This window comes from Macaca thibetana, chromosome 7 (genome assembly GCF_024542745.1).
Source record: "Macaca thibetana thibetana isolate TM-01 chromosome 7, ASM2454274v1, whole genome shotgun sequence".
NCBI lineage: Eukaryota > Metazoa > Chordata > Mammalia > Primates > Cercopithecidae > Macaca > Macaca thibetana.
In genome coordinates, this window is record NC_065584.1 from 11,249,525 (window position 1) to 11,265,878 (window position 16,354).

The following is a 16,354-nucleotide window of genomic DNA, read 5'->3' on the forward strand; positions in this document are numbered from 1 at the left end:
ACTAACTAGCAACTGCTGAAGTCCTGAGCTTCCCCAACGCCAACTAACTGAGAGGAAACTGTCTTTATGACATTGCCATTTCAAATGTATCATTAATCTTTTTTTTTTTTTGAGACAGAGTCTCGCTTAGTCGCCCAGGCTGGAGTGCAATGGCGCGATCTCGGCTCACTGCAAGCTCCGCCTCCCGGGTTCACGCCATTCTCCTGCCTCAGCCTCCCGAGTAGCTGGGACTACAGGCGCCCGCCGCCTCGCCCGGCTAATTTTTTGCATTTTTAGTAGAGACGGGGTTTCACCGTGTTAGCCAGGATGGTCTCGATCTCCTGACCTCGTGATCCGCCCGCCTCGGCCTCCCAAAGTGCTGGGATTACAGGCGTGAGCCACCGCGCCCGGCTGTTTTGTTTTTTTTTGACAAGGTCTTGCTCTGTCACCCAGGCTGAACTGCAGTGGTGTGATCTCAGCTCACTGCAACCTCCGCCTCCCGGGTTCAAACGATTCTGCTACCTCAGCCTCCCAGGTACCTGGGACTGCAGGTGTGCGCCACTGCGCCCAGCTACATTTTGTATTTTTAGTAGAGACGGGGTTTCTTCATGTTGGCCAGGCTGATCTCTTAACTCCTGACCTCAGGCGATCCACCCACCTCGGCCTCCTAAAGTGCTGGGATTATAGGCTGAGCCCCCATGCCTGGCCTATTAGTGGTTTTTGATGTATTTCTGACTCTTGTTGAGGTGTTTTGGTTCATGTTACTTAAGCTGTCTTTAAGCCTCAGATTCATAGACTTATTTTAAGAAATAGATATTGCAGATAAAAGCACACAACATGTATCTGACACATGGTTAAAATGCTTGTTGTTGTTGTTGATATTTCAAAGTGTGCCAAAATGTTGTAATCTTTTTATCTAGGTGTTTTGGATGAAAAATCTCAAATTCAGGAGCCATGTTGTTCAGACCTCTTCCTGTTTCCCGATGAGAGTGGGAATGTATCCCAGGAGCCCGGCCCCAACTATGCCTCATTCTCTCACCATTTCATCAGTGATGCAATGACAGGCATACCTACTGAGAATGATGACTTTTGCATTCTTTTTGCGCCAAAAGCAGCCATGCAGGTAATAAATTAATAACATTATTGAAGTCTTGAATGGTGTTACAAATTGGATTGACCAAAGGGGTACCTGGAGAAAATTCTGTTGATTTTGTCAATTCTTTATAGTTCAGAATTACTTTGTTTTTTTAATATACTATTGACAGTTTGTAAATGGTTACTGTACTTTACTATTTCTGTGACACATCTAGAGACTCAGAGAAGAATGTTATTTGCAAAATTTCCAACACAGATTATTGAACTCCAGATTTTTTATGTAGTAAGATGACTCTTCAAGGATCGTGAAATTAAATGGCAGAAGGATCTGCTGCACAGAATTGCTAGTCCAAGAATTGGAAAAGATAAGATGTGGTTTGTGTGAAGGCTGATGGTTGGGGTGTGTTTGTGTGTATGTATAGATATAGGGGTGTGTGTGTGTGTGTATTTGGAAGGTTTCCAGGAATTGTCCAGTTGGTGACTGTATTTGTCTACTAAATTCTGAGAACCTTCTGGTTAAATTTTTAAAAATCCAAACAATCAAACTCAGGATAAACCTGTTATTAAAAACATGGTAATATCATCTGTGTGTTGAAATTTGTTAACTTTTGGTTTGCAGTATTGACTTTAAACAACAAAAAAAATACCCACACACTAAATTTTTGCTTTTTTATTATCAAACAAGTAGTGAAAGCAGAATTGTAAACCATAAAAAATCCTTGTGGAGTGGTTTACGTAGAACAAAGAGAGTTTATTTTATGGTTAATGAAGCAGAATATCTTTGTGATGACTAATGTCAGTAACCAGCATGTTATTTTATATATTGGAATTATTAAAAAGAATGTAGAAGCAAGAATGCCCCTTGAGATGCGCAGCATAATCAGTTCTTTCTAATTAGAAAAGAGAGTATATGTTACCTGTTTGTTTATTTTAGGAGAAGGAAGAGGAACCAGTTATAAAAATCATGGTTGATGATGCAATTGTGATAAGAGACAATTATTTCAGTCTGCCTGTTAAGAAGACCGATACGAGCAAAGCCCCCTTACACTTTCCCATTCCTGTGGTTCGCTATGTGGTGAAGGAGGTCTCTCTTGTCTGGCATCTTTATGGAGGAAAGGATTTTGGAACAGTCCCTCCCACTTCTCCGGCTAAAAGTTATATGTAAGTTAATTAGTATATAAGTTTATTTGGCAGGCCAATATATTCTTTTCATAGAAAAATAAATAGAATTTTCCATTTCCCCTTTAGAGAGAAAAAAATAGAATTTATCGTTTTAAGAATTATTAATAAAGTAGTATTAAAAACTGTAATTTAAATGTCACTCTTACAGTTTTCCAATTGTGAACTTATTTGTATTATTTGTATTTTTACTAAAATGTTGACTTTCGTCATTTTCATTCAGCAGAAATTTTCAGGTATCTACCATGTACTTACTTCACAAAAATAAGTAAGTCCTGTGAGTCATGTGAGTGACAGACGGCAGTGAAATGCAAGAAGTGTGTCAGGAGGCGGGGCCCGGGCAAACCCTGTCCCCAGCATCCAGCAGGGCACTGAGCAGAGAGTCAGTGGTCATTGAGCGCCTGTGAGACAAGTGCAGTGTGCCGGTCGCTGGGAGAGAATCAGGTGGACAGAATCTGTGTAGGGGACAGACTTCCTTGTTGAGGTGGGGCATGGCATGGAGGCTGCATGGAGCAGTAACATTTGACACAATGGTTCAGCAAATTTTTCTACTTAAAAGTGATTTTAAAACACATCGAACTTTACTATAATTATTTTGTGTATTAGTTGGGATTCCAAGGACTTGTGCTCTGACTATAAAGGGTTTCCAAAGTAACAAGAAGCTTATAAGGAGGTCTTATTTCTAAGTGTATCCTGTGATACGGATTCCAGCATCATGATTAGCTTTTCTGGTAGTTTTGAGTATTTAGCAAGCAGATGATTACTCTAATGACAATAATAAAATGTGTGTTTTCAATGTCTCCACAGTAAAGAAGATATGGTTTTGGTTTCTAGTAATTTGTGGCAGTGTTCTGATAGCTCTGTACTCTTACTTTGTCTTTCATCTTATCATTTTCCTTAATGTGATTCATTGACTTTCTTTGAATATTCCTTTAACAAAAGGGTTTTTTTTGTTGTTGTTGCTCATTTTAGTAGTCCGCACAGTTCGCCTTCTCACACACCCACAAGACATGGACGTAATACAGTATGTGGGGGAAAGGGAAGAAACCATGACTTTTTAATGGAAATACAGCTCAGCAAGGTAAGATGGCATTTGAAAGGAAAAATCCACTTAAGTAGGACATTGCGGGGGGTTCTTTTGTTATCCCCCACCATGTAGTCTTGAGCCTTAAGTCCCAACCCTTTGGATTGGAAAAGTGCAAGGATCTTGTATAAAACTCTTACCTCTTTTTCATTCTCAAATGTTCTAAGAAGACTGAGGTGTTTTTCTTTTATTTTTGTTTGCCTGGGCTACCTGTAGAGCAGTGGTTCTCAGAGTTGAGCAAGCTCAGAATCCCCTGGAGGGCTTATTAAAACGCAGGTTTCTGGACTCCACCCCAGAGTTTCTGATTCAGGAAGTCTGAGGTAGGGTCAGACTGAGGAGACGCCGCCCTAGAGCATCTGTCTGGGAAAGCCTGTGTTTGGACAGTGCATCTGGCAGGTCCTTTGTGAATGACTAGAGACCAGTAGGGCCAGACCACTGATGGCATCACATGCATTTAATTCTACCAGCTTGTCTGAGATTGTACCAAGTGTCATATTTTAGGATAGTTAGCATAGCAATATTGTAGTGATGACAATTCCATGTATTTAATCATATCTGTGCCTCCTTTTGGAACTTGAACCCTGCCTCTGTTGATTCATTCTAAAGCAGTTTCATAGGTATGCAAGATAATAATTTTATATCTTATTCCTACTGAGAATTTTCCTTGGAAATAAGGGATTTTACCAAGGTCAAATAAGAAATGTTAGTCAAGCTTCTCTGTGTATGGTAGGGTCCACATAGTCCCCCTTATCCACAGGCATACATGGTAATAGTCTCCGTGGATGCCTGAAACTGCAGATAGTACTGAACTTTATGTATACTGTGTTTTTTCCTATTTATACATACCTAAGGTAAAGTTTAATTTCTAAGTTAGGCACAGTAAGAGATTAACAATAATGAATCATAAAATAGAACAGTTATAACAGTATACTACAATAAAAGTTATGTAAAAGGTGTTTCTCTTGGTCTCAAAATACTGTAATATTTTTGGACCTCAGTTGACCATTGGTAACAGACTGTGTAAAGCAAAACCTTGGACAAGCAGGGAGCACTGTAGATTAATAAATGAGTGAACAAGTGAAGGAATGTCATGTTGTTGATTTTTTTGAAGGTGGAATCATAAGCTGAGGTAGAATTCAAAGGAAAGATGAGTGATATTTTGCATTTTAAAGAGAAAATACAGTTTAATAAAATGTAAAGAATTGTTCCACGTTCGTTCTCCTTATCTGTTAAGGTGAAGTTTCAGCATGAAGTCTACCCCCCATGCAAACCTGACTGTGATTCCAGCCTCTCGGAACACCCAGTCTCCCGGCAGGTGTTCATTGTTCAGGATCTTGAGATTCGAGATCGTTTGGCAACATCACAAATGAATAAATTTTTATACCTGTATTGTAGTAAAGAAATGCCTCGAAAAGCTCACTCCAACATGGTAAGAGTAAACCTCATTGTTTTGTTATGTTAGTTTTGGAAACGTGTTTTTATTATATCTAACTGCAGGAGAGTTAAAGTAGGGAAAATTACTAGATATCTTTTCTCATTTTAATGTGGAAAATCCCTTTTGAATGTATTGCTTAAAGTTTTATGTTTAAAAAATTATTTTGTATGTCACTTCTAGGGTCCATTAACTCTAATTGCTAATAAATTGATATCTGAGGGAAACTAGAAGTCCCTAGTGATCTATACAAAATATGTAGTATTGCTGAAGGTGTTCCAGATTTCTAACACTCTTTACATCTTGGTAAGGTAGAAATGATTCATTCAGGACTTTGGAGGTCCTTCATAGAATTTGCTTTTGGAATATGGGCCTATGGTTAGCTTCAGGGTTTCAGTAAACTCCTGTTACTAAGTACAATATTATCCATCTGCAATTTTTCCTCTAAAGAGAGTCTATATCTTTAAGCAGTTCCCCTCCCCCCCCCCAATCCCCGACAGTGTCTCACTCCGTAACCCAGGCTGGAGTGCAGATCATGGCTCAATGTAGCCTCAACCTCCTGGGCTCAAACTTCCTCCCATTCAACCTCCTGAGTAGCTGGGACTACAGGCATGCACCACCATGCCTGGCTAATTTTTTGTTTTTTGTGGAGATGGGGTTTTTGTATGTTTCACAGGCTGGTCTGGAACTCCTGAACTCAAGTAATCCTCCCACCTTGGCCTCCCAAAGTGTTGAGATTACCAGCATGAGCCATCGTGCCCAGCCTTTAATCAGATTATTGATAGGGGCATGTGACCCAAAAATGTTTGATTCAGTCTTTTAAGAAAAGAGGGTGAACAATTCCTCTTTTTCTCATACAGTATAGGAATAGGAATTTTTCTTTTTTTTCTCATTTTTAAAGAGAAGAAGGTCATCATATTATTGTGGAAAAATGCTATTCTCTTTCTTACCTTGTAGTTGACAGTGAAAGCCTTACATGTGTGTCCAGAATCTGGCAGGTCCCCACAGGAGTGCTGCTTGAGAGTGTCGCTGATGCCGCTCCGCCTCAATATTGACCAGGTTTGTAGCATAAGCGCGATTCCTGCTGTTACAGTTAGATATAGACTGCATGTTCAGAATAAGGGAATTGCAATGTTTATCATTATTGAACTTTTATAGCGGTTACATACTTAAAGCAAACTTCTGATAAAGAATAGGGCAAGTTCATTAGATGTTTGGAATCTGAACTGTGGGTGAGTAAACATCATTAGATGTTATTCCCCAGTCTCCTACTCATGGTGTGATGTAGACCTTAATACCTGCTTCTTGTTCTCTAATCCTTAAGTACTGTACTCCCAGTTCAGATATGCATATATTTTCAGAGTGTATTAGAGGATTCCCTGATGAATTGAATGCTGCTCTGTCTTCATTGAAGCATCTGGAAGAGAATTCTTTCTGTGCTGGGCAAAATGAGAAATGAGTAAATTGGTATACATAAAGAAGTCAGAAACAACAGAGATTTAGACTTTCCCTAAAAAAAAATTGGGATTGGGCACAGTGAAATCCACTTTCCCATATTCTAGCAGGCATCCCAACAAATTCTGGACTTTGCTTTGACCCAAAGAGCTGTTTAAAACATAGCTGGTACCTCTTCCAGAAACTTTTTCCCAAGGTGTATGAAAATAGGATGCTTAGCCAAGGTATAGTAATATCATGGCGAGAAGCATGGGTTTGGAGGCAGACCTGGGTTCCAGTCTTAGTTCTGTAGCTTTTACTAAGTTGTATGGCTTTGGGTAAGTTACTTAACAGCTCCAAGCCTTAGTTCCTTCATTGATAAAATGGGAGAAGTAGTAATACGTGTATCATAATGCTTTTAAAATGAAGTTTAAATAAATCAGTGTGTGAAAAACATTAGTTGGGTGCCTGACACACTAGGTTAGGGATCAGTAATGTTAACTGTTGTTATTTAATAATAACATAGCATATGATAACTGCAGAACATAAATGGAGTTTTTAACTAATCTGCTTTGAAATAACAAAACCCTCTTGACAGAAATTGTGTTGATATGAGCTCAGGTTTCAAAGTAGAGTATTTATTTGTGGAGTGGATGTTATTAATTTTCTTAAATAGTACTGATCGAATAATGTTCATTAGTTGTTTAAATAAAACTTGAATAAAAGCACGTAACAAGTATTTCAAGAATGAGCTTAAAATAGTATTTATAAACAAAAAATAGGCACTGTCTTAGAGAAAATGTACTGTGAAGTACAGAAGCTTAGCATAGCTCTACATTAATGCTTATAGCCTCTGAGCTAGATTAGACTTGCCAGTCAGTACTTAAGGTTTATGTTTTATCATTATGAAAAGAAGATATTTTGATATCCATACTTTAACTAAATGTATCCATATATTGATTGGTCTAGTGGAAATACAATGAAATATTTGTGGGAAAATTGATCTGTGGAAATCGCCAGTGTGAACAAGACTTTGAGTAAGATACATCTTTCTGGCATGACTTTACCAAACTTAGGAAATCCAATTTTCTTTCTTTTTTTTTCCCCTGACAGTGTCTCACTCTGTCACCCAGGCTGGAGTGTAGATCATGGCTCACCGTAGCCTTGACCTCCTGGGCTCAAACTGTCCTCCCGCCTCAGACTCCTGAATAGCTGGGATTACAGATGCATACCACCATGTCCAGCTAATTTTCTATTTTTATTTTTTTGTAGAGACATGGTCCCATTATGTTGCCCAGACTGGTCTTGAACTCCTGGGCTCAAGTAATCGTCCCACCTTGGCCTCCCAAAGTGCTGGGATTATAGGCATAAGCCACTGTGCCCGCCATAATTTTCTTTAATAGACTTTTAATTTAATATTGAACATAATTTCTTATTTAGAACTATAAGGCGTTATGATTTTAAAGTGGGGAGTTATTAATCTTAGAACCATCAGGGAAATCAATTTTATGACTATCCTGAGGAAGAATGAGAAATAATTCATTAAGACATAAAAGCTAGGAAAAAAGCCACACTACAAATATGTAAGTGTTAATAAGCTATATCACCTAACACAAAAATTCTTTTTAGTTTGCCTCTTTTAAGATTGCTATACCATATTTTGGGATAGTAAATGGTCATCTGAGTAGAAAACCAAATATTTTTGTTTATTTTTTCTTGTGAAAACAAATCAGTTGGTGAATGATAATGCTTTGAGTATTATTTTTCTAACCAAGCACATCCCCACTTACTCATCTTAATTGAATCATGTGAAGTATGAAAGCAACACATTATTCTTTCATGTTTTGGAAAACGCTGCATTGCTATTGAAGTTAAGTGCAACTGCTTCCAAAGCTCAGTGTTCCCATAGGGCAGGCAATAAGCATTGCAGACGGAATGAGTCCCATCTGGTGGATAAGTGGATGATGGAGGTCATACAACTAGTTTGAGATTCAAAATAGGAAGGGGGCCAGATTTCCTGACTCTGCTAGCCTGTTGTCCATTTTAGTTTTGTACTGCCGGGAACTCTGCAGGGAAAGTGTATCAATTCATTCAAAACCATTTGGTGAATACCTACCTTGTCCTAGGTTTTATGCTAGGATGCTGGGGATACAAAGATGAATAAGACATCTCTCTCTTCAAGGATGTCTTTATAGAAGACTGACATAAAGAGAGAGTTTTGATGTGCTGTGATTGAGTACAAGTGATACAGATAGGCATGGGATGGTATGCCTGACCAGAAGACGGCTCTTAACCTAGACTGGGAGTTTGGAAGGGTGAGGGATGCTCAGGAAAGGCTTTCTGGAGGTGGTGACATTCAAGGTGAATCTTAAGGAGTGTAGTGGAGCTAGGCAGGTGAAGATTTTTGTAAAGGTACCAAAAGCCTTATTCTGATTGTGGACTGGGATTGGGAGACCATTCTAGTAAATAAGATAAGTAAGTGCTCAACCCAGGCTGTATAGGATGAACACAGAGCACCAGTTTGCACAATTGTGTTTTTCATCATCATTGCTTCCTTGATTGTGACATTAAAAGGAATTCTTTTAACACTGTAAGTCATAGTGCAGTATTGATATCATGTATCATAGGATCTTCAAACTAGACATATTTTACAGTCAAAGTTTAGCATAAACAAGTTTTTAAAGTTTTAAAAAATTGATTGCATTGAGGTATAATTTACATATACGAAAATGCACAGCTTTTAAGTGTTCAGTGGAGGTTTCACAGATTTACACATTTGAGTAGCTACTACCCCAGTTGAGATATAGAACATTTTCCATACCCTGAAGACTCCACTCATGTCCCTTCGTAGCTCATCTTCACCATCCCAAAGTGACTACTAACTGATCTTTTGGTCACCATAGATTAGTTGTCTCCTGTTCTGCAACTTCATGTAAATGGAATTGTACTTGACTTCCTGTACTTACCCTTAAGTCTTTGAGATCCATCCATGTTGTAGCATGTATCCACATTCATTTTTATTGCTGAGTAGGATTTCGCTGTGGATATACCACAGTTTATCTGTTTACCTGCTGGTTCACATTGAGGTTGCTGCATGGTTTTGGGTCTCAGGAATAAAGCTGTTAGGAAATTTATGTAGAAGTCTTTTTATGGGCATATGTTTTCATTTATCTTGGTTGAATAAATACACATGTAAGAGTAGAATTTCTGGGTCATAAGATAGGTGTATGCTGAGCTATCTTAAGAAGCTGCCAAACAGCTCTTCACAGTGGCTGCTGCATGGCACATTCCCACCAATAGCCATGAGAGCTGCGGCTGCTTCATAGCCTTGCCAAACTTGGTATTGTCGTTTTTAAAATTTGAGCTGGTATGCTTTGTGTACACTGTGGTTTTAAATGGAATCTCCCTGATAACAGGTGATGCTGAACATCTTTTCATGTGCGTATTAGCCATTTGTGTATTTTCTTTCGTGTTTGTGAAGTGTCTGTGTCTTGCTAGTTTTAAAATTGGGTTGTTTGGGTTGGGTGCGGGTTACTCATGCTTGTAATCTCACCACTTTGGGAGGCCAAGGCAGGAGGATTGCGTGAGCCTAGAAGTTCAAGATCAGCCTGGGCAACATAGTGAGATTTTGTTTCTACAAAAAATAGAAAAAAAATTAGCCAGGCATGGTGGTGCCTGCCTATATTCCCAGCTTCTCAGGAGGCTGAAGTGGGAGGATTGCTTGAACTCAGGAGGTGGAGGCTGCAGTGAGCCATGATCACACTACTGTACTCCAGTCTGGGTGACAGAGCGAGACCCCCATCTGTAAAATAAAATAAAATAAAATTGAGTTGTTGATCTTACTGATTTGTAAAGAGTTTAGCATATATACTAAAATCAAAAAATTTTGAGAACATTTTAAAAAGCTGGTGATTAGCATCTCTTTATCTGTTGTTTTGTGCATTTGTGGTGAAAAATGAGTAGAAACTATTGTCTCTTTGGTTCCCCCCCTTTTTTTTCTTAAAGAGCAAATTGATACTTGAAAATTTGCTGGTTTTTTTGAAGGTAATCATGGAGTCCCACCATTTATGGCATTAAAATATCACCATCTAGTGGCCAAAGAATAGTATTTTATGTGCTGTTAAACTGTAAACATGTAATCTTTGGTAAAATAGGAATTATATATATTAAATGCGTATAGTGGAAATAATATATAAAATACATACATGAATATATATGTAAAGCATAACAATATAATGAACAATTCATGAACCCACTACCCTGCTTCAGAACCAGAATATTTCCACTACTGTCGAAACCACCTGCTTGCTCTGCAGTCCATTGCTTAGTCTCCCATATGCATGTTACTTAGAGTATCCTTCTCATTTGCATCATTTGTACTTCTGAGATATGTGATCAGTAGACAGAGCTTTTGGAATTGTCAAACTGTATTGGTGTGCCACCACATATTTTGACCCTTCACATTGCATTTTGGCACAGTATTAATGTTTTGTGTTAGTTTAGGTTTTTTTTTTTTTTTTTTTTGGAGACAGTGTCTCGCACTATTGCCCGGGCTGGAGTGCAGTGGTGCAATTTCTGCTCACTGCAGCTTCTGCCTCCCAGGTTCAAGTGATTCTCTTGCCTCAGCCTCCTGAGTAGCTGGGATTACAGGCGCCTGCCACCACGCCTGGCTAATTTTTTGTGTTTTTAGTAGACATGGGATTTCACTGTGTTGGCCAGGCCGGTCTTAAACTCCTGACCTCATGATCTGCCTGCCTCAGCCTCCCAAAGTGTTGGGATTACAGGTGTGAACACCGCACTCAGCCAGTTTAGGATTTTTTTTTTAATGAAAGAAAAGAATAAGATCAGGCTTAGGCATGTATACAAATATATCCTCGAAGATATATTTGTCAGTTTGAGTGAGATAGGCAAAACGAAGCTGCCAATAATGGGCAAATATGGCATGTACATACAATGTGAAGATGGAGCCATGCAGTTTTTGTTTGTAATTATGTAATTTCAGGAGAGACCACACTGAATGGATTATTTTGATTATTTTGAATATCATGTTCAATGATGAAATGTATTAAGGCAGTATAATGTATGATAAAAGCAGAAGTAAGTCATTTGAAACTTTGAAGACACTTAAAAGTGTACACATGGTGAAACCCCGTCTCTACTGAAAATGCAAAAAATTAGCCGGGCGTGGTGGCGGGCGCCTGTAGTCCCAGCTACTCGGGAGGCTGAGGCAGGAGAATGGCATGAACCCGGGAGGCGGAGCTTGCAGTGAGCCAAGATCGCGCCACTGCGCTCCAGCCTGGGCAACAGCCAGAATCCAGCCTGTGCAACAAAGCCAGACTCCATCTCAAAAAAAAAAAAAAAAATGTCCAGCACATGATTGTTGGTAATATTATCACCACAATGCAGAATGAGAGCTAGTGCCAAGAGTGAGAGTGCTCCATTTCTAAAAAAACTCAAGTGTACTTTGATTTAGTCCTTTTTACCTTTGTAATCTTTAACTTCTGCCTGTCAGTTTTCATACCTATAAATTAATTTCCTCATAGAGTTACGAGAATTAAAAGGGAAGTGTGTATCTGTGTGTGCGTGTATGTGGTCGGGGGAAGAATAGGAATAATGACTGGCATAGAGAAGGGATTCAGTAAATTGTAGCTATATTTGAACAATGAGTAAAATATATGAGTTTAAGATACTTTGTTTCATAGTTTTAGAAATAGGTGATTTTTTTTCTTCCTTAGTTAAAATTACATCTCTTAATTTTAGGATGCCTTGTTCTTCCTGAAGGATTTCTTCACAAGTCTTTCTACAGAAGTAGAGCTTCAAATGACTCCAGATCCAGAAGGTATTAAATATGTATAGTTTGAAAAGGCTATACCAAGTACTTGGATTGATTTTGATTGTTATGAGGCTTTTTTGAGACTGTACTTATAATATTTATTCCCACTTATGTAAATGTGTTCTGTGTTTATTTTTGTTGATTTTTGCGAATGCTGTTTATATAAAAGTAATAATTTAAAAGGTGAAAGCAAATTTTCTCTGTAACAAGAATCGTATTTTGATTAAATAAAATGTAGGAAAACAAATTAGATCAAGTTTGATTTAAATGGTTGCTCAGAAGAAGCATATCTAATTTTTCAAACATGCACATTACATTTTCAGTTAAAAAGTCTCCTGGAGCTGATGTCACCTGCAGTTTGCCAAGGCATTTGAGTACCTCAAAGGAGCCAAATCTAGTTATTTCTTTCCCTGGGCCAAAACAACCTTCCCAGAATGATAGTGCCAATTCAGTGGAAGTGGTGAATGGCACGGAAGAGAAGAACTTCTCTGCTGAAGAAGCATCTTTTAGGGATCAGCCTGTGTTTTTTAGGTAACTAATTTAGTTTTAATAGCAAATGAAGTTATTTTAGACTTTTGAAGATTGTTCTGTGATGTGTGTGCTGGTAATCGTGAGGTTCCATCAGCTTTTCTTTGCACTGCCAAATCATCAGCTGGTGTATTTATCTGTATGTGGTCTCCATCTAATTGCATCCCCCTTATTTGCACATAGTAACCTGGTTCAAAATTCATCTCTCTTTCGATTCCCTGGCAGGAATTTCCTTTTCTTCTAGCTTCTTCCTTCTTTCTCTCCTCTGTCCCCTCTTTCCAGCAGTGTTATGGCGTGTTTGTACCAGACCAATAGGATATCCTTTTGCTTTTTTTCCTTTACGTATCTCAACCTGGCTATACCTGTCTGTCTTTTCCTTTGTGGGGATTTTCTACCTATTTTCTCTGTCAGCCCTTCCCAGTCGTTGTGTGTCTTTCCTGACCCTTCCCTCCCCGCTCAGTGGGCACTATTGGGGTACCCAGGTCCCCAGTGCTGCTGCCGTCAGCTGTGACTGCTGCCCAGTGGCTGGGCCAGCTTGAACACAGCACACTGCAGTTTCCTCATCTCCAGACCTGTTCATTCTTCTCGTCTTCTTTCTTTTCCAGCCCTTGATGGTAGGGATGGTGGCTTGGCCTTATGGGAAAGAGAAGGGATTGAAGATCAGTGCCCCCTTGTTATGAGGAACAGTTACATCTTCCCTGATTTTCTGTGCCACTTTCTCACACATCCCAGGTTCCTGATTTCTCTCTTTCTCTCTAGGTTCTGAAGTTAGACTTTAGGTATGGGCCAAAGTCAGCAGTATTACTACTTGGAAGGGTTGTCACGTTTTAAATATTTTGCATAGTGATGAAAATAGGTAGAAAAAATGGAATCTGATAATTGGAAAGATCTTGGAATAGATGATTTCTGGTGGTTCTAAATCTTTCCACCACCAAAGGAAGGACCTTTTAAAATTAATTTCCTACTTTGATCCTTTTATTTTTACAAAAACATATATCTTAAGTGATAATTTGCATTCTTATTTTATTAGTCACATTTATAAACTGCCAATTTGATTTTTGTAAACATAGGCCTGAAAGCAAAGAATTTTGCCTTTTTCTTTTTTTTTTACCCCAAGGGAAGTTGGGTTGCTCATATATTTAGGTTTAAAAAGTACACAAGCCCTATACTTACTTAAGTAAATGTTTATTTTTTCCATTAGACTATTTAAAATATTGAGAATCGCTTATAGATTTTCATTTGTACTCTCAAAGGCTCCTAATCAGTGCCATAGTCCAAATTACACACCTTACAAATGAGTAAGTGAATGCCCAGAGAGATGAGTTGACTTGCTCAAGACCACAGTTAGTGGCCAAGGAACAACTAGAACACAGATCTTCTTATCCCCAATCCAGAAAATCCAGTACAGTTTTTAGTGATGTCATGAGAGCCCCCTTCCTCCAAACATTTATTCATTTTACAGATGTTTATTGAGCACTTTTAACTGTATGCCAGGTTTTGATCTAGGCACAAATGAACAAAGTAGAGAAAATATTTAATTGAGATTACAAATAATTAAAATAAATGGTTTGTCCTATTAATATGTGCCATGGAGAAAACAAAGAGTGAGAAAGGAGAGCATTGAGAGGGCACTGGCCAGACAGCCAGATGGAGCTGAGTACTCAGGGGACAGGCGTGACCTGAGGCCCGAGACTTCTTGTAGTGATTGGTGTAAATATAGCATCTCCATTTTGTTGTAGGCGAAGTGGACTTTGGTGAGATGGCTTAGGATGTAACCACCACCATTAATTCTATGGGAAAACTGTGTTTCAAGTTCCAAACATTGTTTGCAGCCAACTTTTGGAAGCCGGATCATTTTGTTAGATGTGTATCATCAGTATACAACCAGCCCTCTATATCTACGAATTCCACATCTGAGAGTCAACCAAAATATTAATGAAAAATGACAATAAAAATAATACAAATTAAAAATACAAGAACGATTTGCACAGCATTTATGTTGTATTAGATATCATAAGTAATCTAGAAATGATTTAGAGTATATGAGAGGATATGTGTGGCATATATGCAAATACTATCCCATTGTATATAAGGGACTTGCACATCAAGGGGTTTGATATCCATAAGGACCCTGGAAGCAGTCCCCTTCAGAAACCAAGGGACAGCTGTATAATTATAATTTCATTCTCACACTGTTCCCTGTATCTGCTTGTCGATATTCTGTTTACTTAGAAGCGTTAGTTTCAAGGATTCTCACAACATTTAACAATGTAGGTGGCATTTTAACAATTTCTGAAGACTGAGCAGCAGAGAGTTTAAGTGACTGGTCCACAATTGCATCTCATAGATGAACCTGGGGTTCATGCCAGGATTGCTAGCACTTCTTCACCAGACAGTCAAAATAATTCCTTAGGCTTTCTCTTTTTATTTCTTGGTAATGACTATCTGGTTTAATCTTGAGGGTTACTTTTATTAATTTGTTCTTTGAATGAATTGAGAATATATATAGGAATAAATTTTTTTGTAAGTGTACATTATTTCATAAACTGAGAAAAGTTTTCTATTACATTTTATTTTTGCATTCTTTTTTATTTTTATTTTCCCACAAGATATACAGACATAACTAAGAAAAGCTTTTTGTGAGAAACACAAATATAATAATATATGAACGATTGACATCTGTTTAATTGTTGTATTAAGAAAAGATAGAGCTAAAAGACATTCTCTCTTATTTAGTTCTTAAGATATTTACATGATTAATTTTGTGGTTTTGTTTTTATTCTCCAATTGAACAAATTAATGTATATCTAATTTCACCTATTAGTAATTGTAAATGTAAATAACTCCCCTCCTTCCTTTATCTTCAGAGAATTTAGATTCACGTCAGAAGTTCCCATTCGACTTGATTATCATGGCAAACATGTATCAATGGATCAGGTTGGGAAACTCTACAAATATACTCTACAAAATTATCTTATGTTTCTCTAATGAACTTGTTTTTATTTTTAACTTTGCTTTGTCATAGTTTGTATATATGTTTGAAATGAAGTGCAAGGTTTTTAAATTTAATTGGTTTTAATGTAAATACTCAAGTACCATGAGTAAAACTTGGTATAAATTGGGTCATATGTATTGTAAAATATATATTTTTGCTGTAAATATTTTGTTTTAGTCTCAATAATGACTACTGCTTTGACTTTCAAAATAACAATGATTTTAGATGTTGAGTCTCTTAATTTACAGGTTAATTTGGCCTTTTTTAATTTTGAAGGGTACGCTAGCTGGGATTTTGATTGGTCTGGCTCAGTTAAACTGCTCTGAACTAAAGCTCAAGAGGCTTTCCTATCGACATGGGTAAGTGAATTTATTCTATGAAGCTTTAAGTGAAGTTACCAAAGTTAGTTTCCAACAAATTTAAAAACTGAGTTTTCTTAGCAAGCATACACAATTTTATAGTATTTTAGAGAGCTCATTTTTGGAGAACTCTTACAGATTTAGGCACTGATTTCTATTCTGAGGGATTAGAAGTAGTTTGAAAAGAGTTATATTTGGAAAAAACAGTTATAGTTTAGGATATTTTAAATAATTTTCTAAGGTTGTAAATTAGCTTATTCAGTGAACAGATTGGAAGTTCACAAGGTAGTAGTGGTTCTTAGTAGCAATTATTGGCAGTTTAGAAACTTTGGGTTAATCCTATGCCAAAGCCTTAGATGTTCAAGAAATAAGAACAGTGGGAAGACACACTATTACCTGAGTCTTGTAGAAATTATTAACATTAGAATTGGATTTT

At 37.7% G+C, this 16,354-nt stretch overlaps 1 protein-coding gene across 4 annotated transcripts in view; it reads left to right on the forward strand.

The window, feature by feature from the left end:
• Positions 1–16,354, forward strand: part of ATG2B (autophagy related 2B) — an 84,106-nt gene that overhangs the window by 57,823 nt on the left and 9,929 nt on the right. For all 4 annotated transcript variants that reach the window (XR_007727588.1, XM_050798997.1, XM_050798998.1 and 1 more), the window contains 9 exons: positions 900–1,102; positions 2,009–2,235; positions 3,226–3,334; positions 4,572–4,766; positions 5,727–5,828; positions 11,964–12,042; positions 12,360–12,567; positions 15,432–15,501; positions 15,836–15,918. Coding sequence is in view for 3 of the 4 variants with exons in the window: in XM_050798997.1 (XP_050654954.1) it covers positions 900–1,102; positions 2,009–2,235; positions 3,226–3,334; positions 4,572–4,766; positions 5,727–5,828; positions 11,964–12,042; positions 12,360–12,567; positions 15,432–15,501; positions 15,836–15,918 (1,276 nt within the window). In the remaining variant the exon portion in view is untranslated. The remainder of the gene's footprint in view (positions 1–899; positions 1,103–2,008; positions 2,236–3,225; positions 3,335–4,571; positions 4,767–5,726; positions 5,829–11,963; positions 12,043–12,359; positions 12,568–15,431; positions 15,502–15,835; positions 15,919–16,354) is intronic.